The sequence below is a fragment of the Daphnia magna genome, linkage group LG5, assembly GCF_020631705.1.
Source record: "Daphnia magna isolate NIES linkage group LG5, ASM2063170v1.1, whole genome shotgun sequence".
NCBI classification, from domain to species: Eukaryota; Metazoa; Arthropoda; class Branchiopoda; order Diplostraca; family Daphniidae; genus Daphnia; species Daphnia magna.
The window spans coordinates 9,915,572-9,927,691 of NC_059186.1; the positions used below are offsets into that span (position 1 = coordinate 9,915,572).

The 12,120-nt window shown below is 41.3% G+C and overlaps 1 protein-coding gene across 2 annotated transcripts in view; it reads right to left on the reverse strand.

The window, feature by feature from the left end:
• Window positions 1–12,120, reverse strand: part of LOC116922673 — a 92,345-nt gene that overhangs the window by 69,458 nt on the left and 10,767 nt on the right. For both annotated transcript variants that reach the window (XM_045173969.1, XM_045173968.1), the window contains exon 2: window positions 2,203–2,392. In XM_045173969.1, coding sequence (XP_045029904.1) covers window positions 2,203–2,392 — 190 coding nt within the window. The remainder of the gene's footprint in view (window positions 1–2,202; window positions 2,393–12,120) is intronic.

The following is a 12,120-nucleotide window of genomic DNA, read 5'->3' on the forward strand; positions in this document are numbered from 1 at the left end:
CTGTACTTTCTGTCTATTCTTTTGTTCTTTATTCTGCGAGCAGACATCACAACCTACTGATTACATCGTCACGTCAAACAAAGAAAGTGTCTGCCCGGCTGTCGATTGGACCAACAGCACAAACCCAAACGAAAGGGGACGGCAAAAAAAAACAAACAAATCAACCGAATGAATCATTGACGGCAGTTGGGGGACACGTCTAAAATGGAGGAGGACCTGTCTAAGAACTTTCACGGTCTCCCTTCGTTCCTTTTGAAAAAAAAAAACAAGGAAAAATCTCATTCCTCAAAAACTGGCAAAACGAGCAAAGATTAGAAAACAACAGTCATGCCTACAGGCTCGGCAATGAATGTAGGGTATAACGTAGTGGTAAACATGACACGACGTGTACGGTCCAGTTTTTTTCATGTTGGGTTATAACGAGTACAACAGCAGATGTTTAAAAAAAATTCAGAAAAAATGTCGCTTGTTAAACAAGATCTAACTGAATCGACGTTCCAGATCCGGTGCAAAGTTAATATGCAATTGATGGGCTTCGAAAGAGAGAGAGAAAATGGGCGGGAGGGAAGGTCATCTGTTAGAGCCCATCAAAATCGTGAATTGAGCCTTGGTTCGAGAAGCGCTTCCGTCGAAATTTACATGTCCAACAACGTGATATACTAACGCAAAGTCGCGCTGAAAAAACAGAAACGTGAGGGGGACAACGAATGACGGCACGCACTAACAGAAAAATGTTAACGACTTGATTGACGTCATCTGGATCATTGATTCGGGCTCTAGCTGGGCGGTTATGTTGATTCATCATCAAAAATTCATCGACACACACAAGTGCCTTTCTTGGGTGTACTACGGGAATAAATTGGCCGTATTTTATTGGACTGTAGCCGTACACATTTTGGGGCGATATAATCATCGAGTCAGAAAGAAAAAGAAAAAAAACATAACGAGCGGCGAGCCAATGCGGATGATGATGGCACTTTCACTATGGCAAATGGGCGCTGGCTGACCTAAGCTATTGCTGCATCAACAAGGCAAAAGCTGTGCCTCGTTTTTTTTTTAAATATTTTTTCGGCATTGCATTTCTGCCAGAGGGCGAGGGACTTGCTGTGTTTATTTCATCATCAGCCGCGTAACAATCACCATTCGCCAGCAGAGAGAGAGAGAGAAAATTAGAAAGAAAAAAGCCCATTGCCTAAAGGGGCTGTACAGGATGCACCCCAACACTAAGAAGGAGCTTGGCAAAAAAAAAAAAGCACCGAAAAAAGTCGTCACAGCGGGGGATGCGAACGGCCGGTCCCTTAATTGACTTTCACGAGAGGTATAAATACGTTTTGGATTGATCGGAAAATGCGATTAAGCTGTCAGTCTGCTACTACTTGATGTCCTCATCAGCAGGGCAAACCAAAAAATAAAAAAATAAAAATTGTGATGGGAAGAGGCAGTAGCCTCGATCAAAAGACCTTGAATTTTCTTGGGGAAAATGTATATATATATATTATATTATATAAGATAATATAGGCAACGATAAAAGATTCAAAAGAAAAAAAAGGCTATGTCCTTATATATCGTTATGAGCCGCCATGAGTCAATCATCCGGATTTCATTCCCCCCACAGTTTGTGCTAATTTTTTGTCTTCTTCTTTCCAATCCAAAGAAATGAATAAAATACGTTTATTGAATGCCTAGCGAATATGAAAAATGGAATGGACTGCGAAACATTTCATTTTATATTCATAGTACCCGCGAAATCGATAAAACGCTTCTTGCTCGAGCAATTTGGCCATTATTCAAGAATGTTCCAACCGCCATTTTTCCGAACGCGGATATCGCGTGACCGATGAGAAATAAAACGATTTTTTTTTTTTTTAATTCATTCCTTTCAAATGGGGATTCGTTTTACTTTTCTTTTGGCCATAAATCAAACGCTAATGGACGGACCCATTTCTATGGCAATTTCCAACACCAGTCGGACCGAACTGAACGTCGACCCCCGAACGACACGGAATTAAAATACGAGAAGACGATTACATTCGAAATCCGAAGGCATCGAGTTCAGTTGCGCCCACGTTATTGGTGGTGCGAGAGCAATTGAAAAACGAGAGCGCGTAACGAACTCTTAACACGTAATCACGTTCACAACGGGGGGGAACACAAAAAAAAACTCTCCGCTCTGCTATTTTGTAACAGGACGCGGTGACGTACCTCCGCGTTCATCGCGCACTCGGGTGGCGTCCTCCAGTAGAACAGTGTCGCCGTCCAGGAGGGAGACCTCAGCGGCGGGCGAAACGATGGCCAGGGTGTCGCTCATGCGCAGCCGGAATTCACAAATGTGCAGCTCTAGCGCCACCGATTGGACCGCCTGCCTGACGGTGCACTTTCCAGCGTACGTGATCTGTTGAAATGTAAAAGAAACACGCGGAATTAGTTAACATGAATTGAAAAATGTTGACAGATGTGCAGAATGTAGAAAACTTAGAAAAAAAAAATGGTCGTTGTGTCTGAAGACGCCGATCGATCATTCACGAGAGAAAATGATTGGAAAGCTCGCACATATTAGCGCTACACGTATTTACCATAAATGTCCGTGCAGATTGGTCACGGAGAACGGACAGTCTTAACGTTGCCGCATATTTTTTGTTTTGTTTTAAATACGAAACAAACCAAAAAGGAAAAGAGACGAATGGCTGATGCGAAAAAAGGCCATTGTGCGCAATCCGAAAGCTAATAAAACAAAGACTAAACAACAACATAAAAGAAGAAGAAAAACGGAGGAGAAATGAATATAACAAGAATGCGCTGAGCAAAAAAGGCCGAAAAAAGCCACAAGACGAAGGTCTCTCCTAAAACTATCGGGTTCCGACCTTGCGCCGATAATAACGAAGCCCCACCACCATCATGAGCAATAATGCTCGGCAGACATATCTGCGACAAGGTGCAATAGAGAGCCACACAAAACAACAACAACAAAAGAAGCCTGGCATGAGAATAATAAACCGCCGATTAGCACGTCATTAGCAGGGCACATGCAAAGAAAAAGAGAGAGAGAGAGTTTTTAAGCTTTATGTGTTGCCATCAAAGAAAAAGAAGTCTGCAATGTTTTCTACTCCAAATGATGTGACCTCCCTGCAAACGAGGGAAACAAAAAGAAAAAGAAACAGCAATTTTTCCGCTCCCTTAAAAAAGAGGTTCACATTTTTGCGGCAAAGAAATTATTTGGGAAAGAAAAAAATGGAGATGGTCATTCAGTTAATAAATCATGACAGTTGACTGGGAGAATATCACGGCAATTAAAATTTTGAAATAAAAGATAACGTAACAATGACAAATTGGTTTTTATTGTGCGGGGGGAGGGGAAGACGCCCGGAGCGTCCAAACAAAAATGTTGGACGTAAAAAAAAAAAAAAAAAAGGAAATGTCCCCATTTTGTTTTGAAATCAAGGCCCTTTGATTAATTCATTCATTTAGCTCCGATGAAGAAAAAATGTAGTCCGAAGGGGGAAACAAAAATTTGACGATGACATTCAAAGTTGACTGGACAAGGTAATCAAATCCTTCAGTTAATTCGATAGGGATTCAAACGAGACAATCGCCAAGTGCGATCAACAACGTGTTCAATTAGCGTTTGCATACACGTCCATTGGCCAAGGTCTACGCCGACCGGTTTTCCGAGCGTTCCCAAAAATATTAGCCCAAAATGGACGGCCAGCCAAAAGATGAATTGCATTTTCCTATTATTCATGTTTCCATGCAAATTTTCAAATCATAAAAAAAAAAAAGAAAATCAAATTCTAGACGAGTTCGAAATGTTCTATGGTTTTGGAAAAATTCCACATGTTGTTGTTTTTCGTTTCATTTTTCTTCTTCTTCTCTCTCTTATTTTTTTTTTATTATTTAACGAGGATCCTACTGTGCGCATAACAATTCGGTTGAACACATTTCATAACTGGACAATAATTTCGAGAGATGGGAATAGGTGGAAAGAAGGAAAGCAAGAGAAACGATCTCTCCTCTTGTGATATATACGCCTCGCACTCGGGTGACTGTATCGAATGTAATTATGCACGCGAGTTCGTGCAACAGCACAGGAAGGTTGCTGCACCAAGTGAATGTCTTAAAAAGAAAAGAAAAAAAAATTCAAATTCCCGAATAGTGTGCGGACGGCAGGGGCCGACGGGGCGCGGTTTTCGGTGCTCTCTTCGTCTTTTTTTTTTTTCCCCTCTCTTTCTATCTCTCTGCCGTAGTCGGAATAGAAAGAATGAAGAACAAATTTATGGTTATGATATTCGTACACGAAAGGCGCAAGCAAGAATAAAACTTTATCTATTTGTATTTTAATAGCTCAAAAATGTAGAGTCTGCCAGTCGGAATGAGAACAGCCTACTTTCCATCAATTAATTGAACGGCCGCTAGCGCAGCTGGCCATACAGCGCTGCCGGAATGTTTCATTTACAAAGACGGTGGGGCGCCTGTCAACCGCGAGGTGTCCGACAAGACGCCCGCCTATCCACAGTTTACTGCGATTTCGTTTCGTTTATTCACGAACGTTACCGGGACACCACAGCCATCTAGCGGACGATTTCGAAAGTTAAACACAAATTCTAGTTTATTTCATACATTTTTTGGTTTTCCCCGAGCAATAAACACACATGCAAGAGGAGGTAAAGAAAAAGGATATTGCGCAGTTAGAACAGGAAAGACTCCCGTGACCCCTACGTGATAAAGCGCACGGCGTACGAGTGATAAAGCGATGAAATCCACAGGTGCGTGCGTAATCGATGACGCAACGCGTCTACCAGGAAGCACAGCATGCACGATCCGTGTTCTCGCATCTCCGACACCATTTTCCCGTCAACTTTGCATAGATTTGTAAAATTCTACACGGCACGTATCGGCCGTATATTTTTTTTTCCTTGTAATTTTTTTCTTTTTCCATTTTTATTTACTCCGTTTGTTCCTGAGACGCGTAGATGCGATGAGCGCAAAAGGGGGCCGTGGGAGGAGGACTGCCTTCCTACTGGAACATTTTTTAAGGTTGCACAACCTTGACGTTCTTTGGCGGAGTCAGTCAGAAATAACCCAATGAAAGTCTTTTTCTATGTTACCCTTTTAGAGTTTGAATAATTACTCAGCGGCCGATACGGGAAGGCAAGTTTAAATGCTCACTTCGTCTAAATAATACGTTTTCATTGCAGATAATAACGATGCAAACAAACATGTCCCAACTAAATTTGGAGAGGAAAAAAAGGCGAAACAAAGAAGCCACTAATCGTCGGTTGTTTTATTCGATCATACAAACGCGTTTACAACGGGGCGTCCACCATTCCACAAGCTTTTATTGATGCGAAAACGAGCCGTTTTCAAAAAGGCGACATTCTATGCTTTGCGATGGCAATTTTGCTTGACGTGAAAAGATTAGCAAAGGTGGTAAACGATCGCCGCTGGGAGTTGTAGAGCTACAACAACAACAAAAAACCTATTCAATTATTCATCGATCCCCTGCCAATTTAAAACAGCGTCCGACCATGAAGTACAACAGGAGTAGTAACGTCTGCAAAACAACTTTTGAGCTCCGCATGTTAAGCTCCGTAGATGGCGTGGCGGGTTGTCAGTCTGGAATTTAGACTTTTAGAGGAAGGGAATAGCAGAAAGCAGACCAATTTTGAACTTCGTCACCTAACAAAAACATAGCAGACGAAATTCAAAATGACTACCTTTGTTTTCCCCTCTTCCTTCAAATTTCAGACCGAACAGCCGCAACGCCATCTATGGAGCTTAACATGCCTAGCTCAAAGCTCTCCAATGCAAAAGGTACCCCTTTTACTACTCCTGGTGTAAATTTTCATGGTCCGACCAAAAAAAAATCGAGAAGAATGGAACGAAGAGACATCTAGTGAAAAGTGTTCTCAACAGAAGATTTGGAAAAAAAATTAGTGCCAGTAGCATTCGCCATCTAGCGGTGAACGTTGAGAACCACATAGGAGTGAGCACCGGGAAAAGAGATAACAAGTTTCACAAATTTCCTCGCAATAAAATGAATAAAACAAAAGAAATGTAGATGATTAGGTGGACAAAACGCCAACTCAGTGAAAAGTACGGTAAAAAAATGTCACGAAAACCATCAATTTTGTGTCCCCCATTTCAGTTTTTTTAAAATCAGTAACGATCTAAATGTCATACATACTACTAACCTGTTTGAGCAACGGCTGAAACACCGCGCCGATCCGCTAATCGGATGAACAAACGATCGTAAATACGATTAAAAGCACTCCGTTTCCATTCGTACGCATTCCGATTCTTATTTTTTTGGGTCAGTATTTTGAAACTTATAGCGCAATTGCCAGTGGACACGAAACATAAAACGAGCTGTTTTTTGTTTTTTTAATCACGCATCAATAGGCAAAGACAATGTCTCTTTTTCGGAAACAAAAAAACATATGTCATTGCGCAGCAATTGAAGCGCTAGATTTTCTTCAACATAATTTACCCCTATAAAAAAACAAAAACAATCTGAATAAGGAGGAGATCCTAAATCAAAAACAAACCCAAATCGTAAATAAAAACTTTAGTTAAGAAACGCCCAAAAAGCGCATAAAAGGCCTGACACTTGCAGAATAGCCAGTACGTAAATATTAAGGGATGCATGACGAGTGTATGCAATTACAGCTCAACAGAAGAGCGCAGACCAACAAACACATCAAAAATAATGCTGCTATCTTGATGAACCGGAAAATGACGACAAAGAAAAAGAAATGTAAATTAACCAACCGGTTCTTTCTTGGCCAAAAAATATATACATACATCGAGCTCAAGAGGGAAAAAGCAAAAAGGGAATACGAAGAAAAGAAAATAATACCGAGTTTAACGCCCCCCATCATTCGGACATACAGAACAGCCCTACTGAAAACTCTCATCATTCGTGTTTATAGACACACACTGTGTGTTTCTTTGTTGTGTTATGACGGAACCTCATTTCTCCCCCCCCCCCCTCTGCTGTATGAGCTGTGAAGCTAACTAAGACAGCGGTTGTTGTTCCGCCCGCGTGTGTGTTAAAATTATCTCATCCCAAGTCCATTTAATAGCAGGCGGACGGCGGACAAAATAAAAAGAAAAAAAAAAAAAACACGGAAATCACGCAGAACCAAAACCTGTGAGTGACTGTTGCCAACGTCCAACAGATGTGCCTTGGTGGTGATAGAAGGGAGGATGGCACCGGAATAATAATGATACTTCACGAAAGAAAAACTAAAAATAGTTAAATCCCGTACACGCATTACCATTTCTTGAAAAAAATAAATAAAAAAATGGGATGGCGTCGAACATTAAACGTTAACGAGCTATAGAAACTGCTGTAGTACTAGCACAAAAAACGCCTAATGGACAGATTCGTCAATGCACCTCAAGCCTTCTTTAAAAAATGATTTAACACTATAGGTGTCATCGTCACTCCATAAAAAGGGGCGCTGATGGTCGCCATTGGTGATATACCCATGGTTTAAAAAAATAGAATTTCCACTTTAAAATGCTCAATTGAAAATTAAAAAGGGCCGAAAGGTATACACCATCACGACAAACGGCATGTGGTTGATTGCCGACGTCAAAAAAAATTAAACGTTTCACGAAAAACTCACGCCGACAATGTGCCACGTTTTTTTTTCAATCAATTGTTTCGGCCGCTGGAAATGACAGGGACAAGTTTACTAAGACGTGTTAGGCACAGAGGTTGCGCTCCATCAGCACATCAAATCGTTTAAAACGTGTCGTCACGTTCGTTCAAATCGCTTTTCCCGTTGACCCGCGTTCACTCTACCACCTCCGGGTTACACATCGAAGTGAGACGTACACGCCAATGACAGAATAAGAAAAGTAGGTTTTCATTGGGTGAAACAACAAACAGTTGCTCTTGTGTTCCTTTCAAAACGAAAAAATTCTTTCCATTCTTTTCGTTTGATGTGTACACGCACCACAATCCCGCAATATTCCACCCAATCTTCACATCGACATGCGACGTGAGTCTGTGATGCCATATCTCTCTTTCGTTTCGGTTGCCAAAAAGGATGTTACATTCTCCGTCGTCTGTCCCCAATACGTCCCCCCCACACACACACGAGTTCCGCATCAATATTGGTCGTCAGTTCACAGTATGTACAGTTAGATAAAGAAGGAGGAGGCCGATTCGGCTGCCTGTAAATAAGTAAACCGACTGAAAAGAAACACATTCCTTTTTTTTTTTTCTGTTACTCTCTGCGGTTGGTCGTCATGAATGATCGGTTTTTCGGGCCCTGAACTTGCAACACGAAAAAAACAACAAAAGAAACAAACAATTTCTACGTACAAAGAGGCAGAAAAAAAGTTTAATCGGCAGCCCATTCTGTTGAATACAAAACGGCTGTCAATGATACAAGAAAAGAAAGAAAAAAATGGGAAACAAACCAATACATATTCAAAAGATTGAAGATTGGCCATCGTCAGTTTTTCGGTGGGCGCGCAAACGTCTCAAAGATGAATGGCGGACCGCATCAAAACGCATAATGACTGCGCGATAAAAATGTTGAATACGAGAATATGAATACACGTACTGTATGTCTCCTTTTTTTGAATTCTAAACACATGTGCCCATAACGCGCTAAGATGCAGCATAACAGTCCCTTTAATTGCACGTTGATTACCAAGCATTTTTTCTTTGCCACATTTGATTAAGAACAAATTCAAAGTGGCGACGTAAACTAACAGTAAAAATGTGTAGTCCATACGGTTATTTGTTCCGAGTACCGAGCCTTGCTAGAAGAGAAAAATGTCATCCAATCGTGAAGAAGAAGAAAATCCCACACGTACACGACGGCCTGCGAAAGGAGAAAAAAAAGCTGTTTCGATAGCCCCAACACCTTGAAGCTACACGGTGCATGAACATCACACGACCGTTGTCGTCTATTTTCTGACAAAGTCGATGTAATAAAGAAAAATAGGGTAGACAACATTTCGGGTGAAACGAACTGGACGTTCGTATTGAATTTCACGGTAATTAATAATCAGCTTGCAAGACAAAAAGAAAAGACAAAAACAAAAACCGCACGATCCTTCACGCGTAGACGACAGCCTGTCCTCCCTTCAACAGCCCGCGTTTCTATCTCCATCATGGAATTTTTCATTTTTTTTCTTTCTTTTATACAATTGAAAAAGGAGTGCAACCGAGATGGTGTTTATCGTTCAACTTGAATGGCAAAAACTCGTCCGGTAGCGGGAAAACCGCGCACGGACGACGTTGGGAACTAGACGCACCGCAGTGGTCTGAATTTTCATGCCATTTATCACGCGCTTCTATTCTTTTTCTAAGTCTTCTAGTTAGATATCTTCGTGAACGGAACAATCGAGACCACCTCAGACGTGCTATCGAAGCGTCAACGTACGGTACATTTCATCAATGGGCTGACAGATCCGAGGCGAAATCACGAGCCCGCAGTATCACGCGTTTAAATTTTAAACAATTGGGCGAAAAAGGTCGAGATTTACACCTCGATTCGCTTGTAACAGTAAAAACAAAATTGATACGGATTTAATTAAAGATAAAGTTTGCGTCGACGAGGTGTCGGCAATGGCAACCTCAGCCTATCGTCGATTCGCTCGGGGGAAATTTGAACGACAGCCAAAGCCGCAATCAAGAAAAAAAAGAAGATCGTTTATAATCCAATGATCCTCGATGAGTAAATGACGTGTGATCTTTCAAGAGCATTGTTCCACTGCTGACGGGCTTTTAACCTCCACTGTTTTTCCATGATTTCACCACCGATCGAAAATGATTCGCTCTTCAATTCGAAGAGCGCAAAAGGCGGGGAGGTCTAGCGCAACTGTCTCGGAGCGATCATTTCAAGTTACACCTGCCGGCCGTTTTTGCCCGTCTTTCCCACTTTGATGTATACAGAGAGAAGACATTATGATCTTATTCGACTTTGATACAACTGCGTGCGCTAGAAAAGTTGAGTAACGCGGTAAATGCCGTTGGCTCGATGGCTTGCACCCAACTGAATTTGACTTTGAATTTAACCCGACGAATATACACGGAAATGTTTTAGGTGATACCACCTAGAGTCGCCGTACATACACATGTGCGCAGTCTATCATTTGAAATCGTGTCGGACACACGGCGAATGTCTAGAAAAATGAGAAAACAGTGGGGGCCAGAAAATACGGCGACTGGTTCGCCAGTGAATGATGATGTGGCTCAGATGATCCTGCAGGGCGTTCCTAGTCCGCCTTGATGACTATAATCACGAGAAAGAAGAAATAGCTAAAAAAAAAAAAACAAAAGAAAAACGAAGAGATTCAAAATGAAAAGACGAGCACAAAAAATAAATTTGGCTCGTGGCCATCCTTGTTTTTCTTTTGTTTTTTTTCAGACGATGAAAAACTAGAGCTCAACACGAGAAAGTTGTTCTTTTTGTCTTTCATATTAGAACGGTGGTTACCTTGAACGATCGCGCTACATTTCTACTCAAATTCTAGTATCGTCTGTGTTTTGTTTTGTTTGTTTTGTTTTTTAAAATTAGAATGGGGACAGTAATGATTATCTTTTTGCGTACCGTATCAGTCATGTACAGTCGTAACTGGAACGTGATCAAGGCCATCAAAGATAAGACTTTGCAACCGTAAAAAATAAAATAAAATTCTTCGGACGCTGAATCGAAAGAATGCGCGGACAGAAACGGGAGTGGAGCGGCGAGTTCCATCCAACAAACAACTTGAATGATTAATGTACAACCCCCCCCCCCTTCCTGAAAACGGTTTTCATTTTCCACAGTTGGCAGCTGCTGTTTGTCGTTCATAACGAATTGGCGAATATCTTGACACATTCAGCAAAAATGCAGAGGAACGCATTTATTTTTTATTTTTGAAAAGCAATTGGCGACACATTTTTAAAATCATCCATCAGGACATGCAAAGATGGATACGATGGACTCGCCGACGTCGAGTACGTAAATAAACAGACAACGGTGCCCTTCATTGATAAAAATGACAGAGAGACAACCTGTCGCCAAACAGTTTTTATTTGGGCGGGAATGTTCGTGAATTTCAATAATCAAAACGTCAAATGACCAAGAAACCTAAATTCTTTTTTAAAGACACACACACACACTAAGAAAAAAATGTTATTTCGTCATGTTGTTGATTCAATAAATCAAATCGCGGACTCGGTCAGAAGGTGAAAGAGAAAACGGACTAAGTGGGACAAACTGGGAGAAGAGAAACGAAGAAGGGAGAGTCACACGGGGGTCGTGTCGACTCACTAAAGAAAACAAAAAGTGCGCGCATCAGCAAAGAGAAACGAGCGAAAGACGTGAGCTGACATCAAACGTATAAACAGGTGGGGGAATTATGTAAAAGTAACCAAACATAAAAAATTTCCCTTCAGCGTCCCCCCCCTTCATCGTCTTGACACTTTCCGGTGAGAAGGGAAAGCCGAAACCGTACGCACACACGTCGGTTGCACATCTATTTGCGCTTTAGGTGGAGAAATGCATTTTTTCAAAAAAAACGTGTCCCTTTTTCTTTGTCTCCTTTTTTCCAGCCGTGCGAGCAAAAAAAAAAAAAAAAAAAAATTAGCGAAACAGTAGAGAGCATATCAAATCAACATTCAAATAATTATTTGAACTCAATCTTTCCTTAGCCAAAGCGATTTGATCCGGTCCCGCGTGAAAATATCATCAACTTTGGAATGTTAGAAAGCATTGCCTCCCCCCTCGTGTTTGGAATGCAAGAAATGTCGCAGTAGCCACCACACAGTTCACAATAACGGTGAAACAAAACAAGATCATCTACTTTTTTTTTTTCGTTCTTTTTGCTGTTTCTTTTGCTTCTTTTGTCTCGCCAAAAAAAAAATGTGAGAGCCAAAAGACTTTTGTGTGTGTGTGTGTGTCTGTGTCGGGGTCGTCTCAGTCATCGCAAGAGAACGTGGCTGTCGTTATTTCGTGCAGGCCAGTCGTCCCGAGAAATTTATGCGATATGTTAATAACACTGCGATGAAAAGACGGCAACGATTGTCTTTCTTTTTTCTTAGTCCGGCTTTACATCTTTGCGCAACAACAATGAAAGCAGAAAAACAAAAACAACAACAACAAAAAAGAGAGA